The 6625-nt window shown below is 35.3% G+C and overlaps 1 protein-coding gene across 1 annotated transcript; it reads left to right on the top strand.

Moving 5' to 3' along the window:
• Positions 1 to 1219, top strand: LOC100799192 (DNA-damage-repair/toleration protein DRT102-like protein). Its single transcript, NM_001317671.2, has one exon. It carries the CDS (start codon positions 78 to 80, stop codon positions 978 to 980), a length of 903 nt encoding a protein of 300 aa, NP_001304600.2. The 5' UTR covers positions 1 to 77; the 3' UTR covers positions 981 to 1219.
• The last annotated feature ends 5406 nt before the right edge of the window (positions 1220 to 6625 follow it).

Genomic DNA, 6625 nt, shown 5'->3' with positions numbered 1-6625 from the left:
AGGTTCATTGTATCTGAGTGTCAGGTGTGTGAGTGAGTGAACTCAATTCAACTCAACATTCTTCAATCAAATCAGCCATGGCAGCAGAACCCACCCGCCCCGTAAAAATCATCGCCGCCGCCGATGACTTCGGCACTCCTCTCAAAGACGCCCTCGTCGCTCACTTGCGCACTCTCAACATCCAAGTCGAAGATCTCGGAACCTCTTCCTACTACTCCGCCGGAGCCGAGGTCGGTCGCCGAGTCTCCCAATCCTCCTCCTCCGACATCCGTGGCCTCGTCGCCTGCGGCACCGGCGCCGGCGTCTCCATCTTCGCCAACAAATATCCCGGCGTCTACGCCGCCACGTGCCTCTCCCCCTCCGACGCCGTCAACGCCCGCTCCATCAACAACTCCAACGTCCTCGCCGTCTCCGGCAAGTACACGTCGCCAGAGGCCGCAGTCGAGGTCCTGGACGCGTGGCTGAACACGCCGTTCAAGTCCGCGTGCCCGGCCAACGACGACAAGCCCTGGCCGCAGGAGATTCACTCCTTTCTCGAACACTCGCTCGTGGAGATGCCGGAGATCGGAAAAGAGGGCGCGTTTGACACGTGCGCGGTGTGCTGTCTGGTGAAGAACCGGGAACTGAATCCGATCGATTTGATTCCGGGCGGGTCGATGAAGATTCTAAGGGAAACTCCGACGTCGGCGTTCGTGAGGTTCAAGGCCGGGAGCGTGGAGCCCGCACACCACCACACGTTTGGGCACGACTTGGTTGTGATCGAAGGGAAGAAGAGCGTTTGGAATCTGACGAAGGAACAGAGGTATGATCTGACGGTTGGGGATTATTTATTCACTCCCCCAGGGGATGTGCATAGGGTTAAGTATCATGAGGATACTGAATTTTTCATCAAGTGGGATGGCCATTGGGATATGTTCTTTGACGAGGATCTCGACACTGCTAAAAACGCTATTGATAAGGAGTTAGGATTAGCCAAGTGAATTACTACTTCAGTTTGGATCATGTCATGTGTCATGCCATGTATTCTGTTCATTAATAAGCTCCTTTATATTTGTCTTTTGTATCCAATTTTAATGTCTCATCACAATTCGAGTCCTTTGTTCTGTGTTTGGTTAAATTGAAGCACGGTTTCATGGTCATGAACGAAATTGAATATTGTATGATGTATGTAGTTGCGATACAGTGTGACCTTGGTCCCTCAATGTGAGTGCAACGAAGCAAGAAAATTCTGTATCAGAAGTAGAATATGTGCGTGTATGGATCTCCGTTCGAGGAAGGAACAAGGAAGATGATGCTTTCTGCAAACGGGGACGGTGCCATGGGCAATCCAAACACAGCTGTAACCAAACAGCTTTCCTCGGTTGCCTGTTGGCCAGAAAGTAGTGAATTGAATCACAAACAAGTTCAACAATACTATTGCTTAAATTGAATGTGTCATTCCAAGCTCAAAAAATACCTTGACATTTTTGGATCCCTCCACCCAAAAACCCAGCCATAGTACCTGAGTTGCACTATCACTTTGGGAACTCCAACTTGTTCATATACTCCGGTTCCCTCCACGCTGACGGCGTTAATCTTCGCAAAACAGTTTGATTACCTAATACAAATTATTTCTTTGGGCCTCGGTAAAATATGATTACTAATCATAACAGGAAATGTAAAACATGACCAATGGCATGTATCAATAACATGTATATTTTTCCCTTCCACAGAATAATTCAATTTCGTTCTTTGGAAATGTCACTTAAATGAATTCTAACCGTTCTTTGGACGATATGTAATCGTATATTCTAAATTTAACTCAAGGAAACTTCTGAGCATTAAAACTAAGTGTATAATAATGACTCGGAAGCTGCCCTCTCAACACACTGCAGAGTACAGACCTGTTAAATTACAAGCGCGAGAGAAAAAAATGCATTTCCTTTTATGATCATCTGCTCTCATTAATTTGCTAATAAACAATCTTACTCAATCAGACATAAATTAATCGAAATGTCTACAAGAGTGTTTGAAAACCTGTTTTACTATATAAAAAAAAAAAAGTTGCTAACAACATTTTGTCTGACACTTTTTTTTTTAACACTCTTCATGTAACTGGCTGAAATTTGTTAAAAATTACTAACTTTGATGAATCTCACCTATCATTTAATGATTTTTACTGATTTAGATATGAGATTCCCAAAATTGATAGTTTTAAAAATAAAAAACTTCATTCAGTCAGTCAGTCGCAAACAATCTAACATTGTTTGGTCTCGAAAACAAGCGTGTAAACAAGAAGCCCAATATGTTATCCCTGGGGCCATGGGCCCATGAGTTGATTGATTGATACGCACACGGGTTTGCATTTCTAAATTTGGTTGCTCCAATATGATAGAGTCCTCAAGACTCAAGAGGCTCCGGAGAAGTTAAAAGTTTAAAACAAAAAACAAGAGTTATTTTTTAAGATATTATTGACATTATTTAACACGAATTTTATTATAAATTACTACCATTTTTGTTAGAAAAAATTGAAGAAGATGATTAATGGCGATCTATGCTTTAGGAAATAAGAAAGAAAGGGATTCTGCTCTCGGAGAAAAAAAGATAGAATGATAAGTGTGTAGTGCATTATTATAATTTTCTCATTATAAAGTGTTATAAAACAACTCTTTTTATACAATTCAAAACATAGTTGGTAGTTAGTTATAACTATCACTCATTATTTAACAACTAAGACCAAATGATATCAAATTGTTTAATTGTATTTTTATCATATTTCAACAATTTTAATTAATTATGAACCTTTTTTTTTATGATAATACATTCATACAATACAAGAGTTGCTCAAGGCAAATAAAGGTAAAAATAGATTAAGTTATTTGTGGGAAATTTATGACTTAGTCAACATGAGGCTTAATTAGGTTAAGTCAAACTTGTTTATTAAATAAGTATCAAACCATATGAGCCTTTTTTTCTAATTTGTTTTTTTTTCAAATGTTTCTCCCTTTGTATTTTGTATTTTCGTGTGATGTGATGAAGTTTGAGTCCGACTGTGGAAAATAACAACACATTCTGTGAACATATCAGAGTACTCCATCCATTAGTCAAATAAACAATATCTTAATACTAATCTTAATCGATGTTTATCTTCTTAATCATTTCAAATGGACATGAACTCATGCAACAATAAGACGAAAACAATAGAATATATGGCTGGCTTGCCAATCGTTGTTCACTTTTAGCATGCGAAGACTCCTAGGATACAATTCTTATTCCATTTGGATAAACAAATTAAAGAAAGTTATAAAACCCAGAAAGTTGCGTACGTAATAAAGGTGCTAATTAAAAAAATGGATGCATGGATTTCCATCAACGCGATCCATTTACAGCATTTAGTTTTTGACTACCATAAACTTCCCTTTATTTTAGAAGTTTCCAATGTTCGAAATTAACAAATTGATGGTTCTCAGAAGAAAGAAAAAAAATGAATGAACATGAAAGCTAAAGTAGGAATTGCATGTTGGAGAAAAATTAAGTTCCTTGCTTAGTGTCTCCATTGATTTATTTATTTGTTTTGGTGTGGAGTCATGCCGTATATTACTATATATCTTCTTTTTATATCTATTGCTGACGAATGCATTCATTTTCAAAGATCTTAGTATTTGGAACCACTATTACTATTTTATCATATTGAACTTTTAATTGGTTATGGTTTGGAACCTCTATCTATGAGCAGATCGCAGAGTCTTTCTTCTTTTCCTTGTGGAAACTATCGAAGAATATATAATTCCCTCACATGGAACTTTTTGAAGAATAAAAAACCTTTTGACGATATACAAAACTAATTTCAGGGACTTACAAGAAATTGGTGCACTTTCTTTATCAGGAACAAAATAATATTCTTTTAAAACTTCACGTAAGCTTTCTGTGAGTACACCAAATTAAGAGATTGGTGGAAATCTTTCAATTGAAGACGACTTTCTTGGAAGCTATGATACATCACTGATTAAAAGATGGTACTTGCGTTGAATACGAAAAAGGGTATAAGTTTTTACGTGGAATAATAAAGCCACTATGTCCAAAAGATATGTATATATCCATGAGTGGAGAGAAAAAAAGAAAAAAGAAAACTAGCATCCTTATCTTCGGCTAAATAATAGTCATTAAAAAGGTAGCAACTATAGCCCACCCAAAACTTTTTTGACAAAAATTCGTGAGATGTGATAAGTATTGAGCGTTCCCCGATATTAAGCACCGAATAAAATTAAATGTGCCCATTTCATTAAAGGCAATTTGAAATTAGATTATTTATCTCCCTCTGTCGCTGTCGTTAACACTAGATGCCCACCCCATCGTTTTGGGGAGCCCAAGCCAAACAGGGAATTAATTACTGTGCTTCTGCAGTGGACAAAACAAAACGTACGTACAGCATACACAGCTGGGAATGGAGCAGACAACGTTTTTAATGCACGCATGCCTTTGTGATTTTTGTGACTGTGTGTGAGTGAGTTGATACAAGTGTACCACAAACTTTCAGATAAACATGCACATGCATTGATGATTCTAATCTCTGATCTTTTAGGCCATGTAATCTTTGAGTGGGGGGCGGGTTTGAGCAGTTTGGCTGACTTGTAAAGCATATCTACTGCGTACACTTTCCGTATATGTGTGTATATATATATATATAAAATTGATTTTTCCATAAGCTTTTCATCTTCTTGTACTTTATTCGAAATAGGATGTTGTTGCTGACTTGCAAGAATTCCTTCTTGACCTGTTTGCTTGAATCACGAAAGTTAAAAGAGAAATTATTTCTTTACAGCAAATTTATACGATGGTAAGAAAAGAAGAAAGGGAAGTTTAAGAAAATCGTTGTGGTGTTAATATAATAATAGCAACAGTAATGTTACTCTCTCACATCTGAATCACATAAGAGTATCAAGTTATTACAGTATTTTTAACATCCTGATTAATAAAAAATATGAAAAAAATATAAATCTATCGTAAAAAAAAGTTAACAAAATAACAATATTTTTTAAAGAGAAAATATTAAACTTATTAATAAAATGAGATCAGATTTAACACATGATATGTTAAAATCTGTTCAAGAAAGAAAAAATAACAATATGATCATAACAAAAGTTTCCTTTCTGGAAGGTATATGCTGCAAAAGAAAAGTCCAATCTTTGCTATATGAAGTTACAAATAGTTTGTAACTTATTGGCATAAATGATGCAGAATTGAAATTTCATGCCCTTAAATAAATTTTTAAATAGTCATATGATCATAACAAACTTTAAATCTTAACCACAGTATTATGTATAATTTTATTGTCCATGTTTTTATTTCTTACAATAAAAAAAAGTTCAAAAGAGAGAGAACCAACTTTAGCACATCTATACCCTTCATTGTTTGCTGAGTATTTTCGTATTTTTGCTTAGAGACCAAAGAATACGTTTATTCTTTAGAGAATAGGGTTGGTTATGAGGCTTAATCTCTGATTGAGTATTGAACCAAACTGTTTAGTTAAAGATATAACGCTGAAAGATGGCCTCTGTGATCACCACGAATTTGAGAGAAAGAAGGGAGGGGGGTTAATTCCACTAGTCGATACATGTCTACTACCATCTGATTGCATTTATGTATTTATATTCAATTTTAATTTTGTTCTGTTTGCTATGTCTATCCATGGTAAAATAGAAATTTTAGTCACATCCAGCGTATTTAGAAGCTCTGTCGTTGGCCCTCTTTTCTTTTCTTTTACTACCCTATGTTTGGTCAAAAAGAAAGAGAGGGGAAAGAAAATAAATATACATTTTATCTTATTTGATTGAAGAAATAATTATTATTATTGATTATTGATTGGTTGTTTAATTAATTGTATATTGACAGAGTAGATATAGAGAAAGTTCTGATGAAAGGTGCATAGATCCCACTTGTGTGTGCATGTGCTCTAGCTGGCAATCAATGCACCCTAACCTCCAAACAGAACACATGTCTAATTTACGTTTGAGATAATTCGTACGTACAGATATAGAGACATTATCATACACACACTCACCAAAAAAAAGTACATTTTTTTTTTGTGTTGTTAGCGTTTGATTTATACGAAATTGCCAGAATGTCACATTAGTTTTGATATGATTCGTGACAATAATAGGAGGCGTGCTACTTGGTTGATGTTGCTATTAATTAGTTGCTAGTCTTTTGCTTCTCATTAACTAAACTAATTAGTTTGTTTGGTGGCCACAAATCTTTAGATAATACCTCTGGCGGCGACGCTGAATCGCGTTGAGGAAGGGAATTTGGATCAAATATGTTGTATATATGGTAAGAGAGTATATTATAGATTAATTTAAAAGCTGTTAAAGATAGTACACCATAAATTATATGGAACAGTAGTTCATAGTAGAATCCGTCATATATATCATAGCAAGCTTGATATACTTTCCCCACCAAAAATAATTATGATCCTATTTTGTTTCCCACATATCAACAAAAACTAATAAATAAATAAATAAAATATAATAATTTTACAAAAATAACTCTATTAAATAAAAAATAATAATATTAATATTAGATTATATATATATATATATATATATATATATATATATATATATAAGATTAATCTATCACTTGTTAG

This window comes from Glycine max, chromosome 19 (genome assembly GCF_000004515.6).
Source record: "Glycine max cultivar Williams 82 chromosome 19, Glycine_max_v4.0, whole genome shotgun sequence".
NCBI classification, from domain to species: domain Eukaryota; kingdom Viridiplantae; phylum Streptophyta; class Magnoliopsida; order Fabales; family Fabaceae; genus Glycine; species Glycine max.
The sequence above is the reverse complement of the archived record's forward strand: the minus strand, read 5'-3'. Positions and strand labels throughout refer to the sequence as shown.

Excerpts from the sequence above, each read along its gene's own strand:
- LOC100799192 (NM_001317671.2), top strand. The coding sequence starts at position 78 with ATGGCAGCAGAACCCACCCGCCCCGTAAAAATCATCGCCGCCGCCGAT.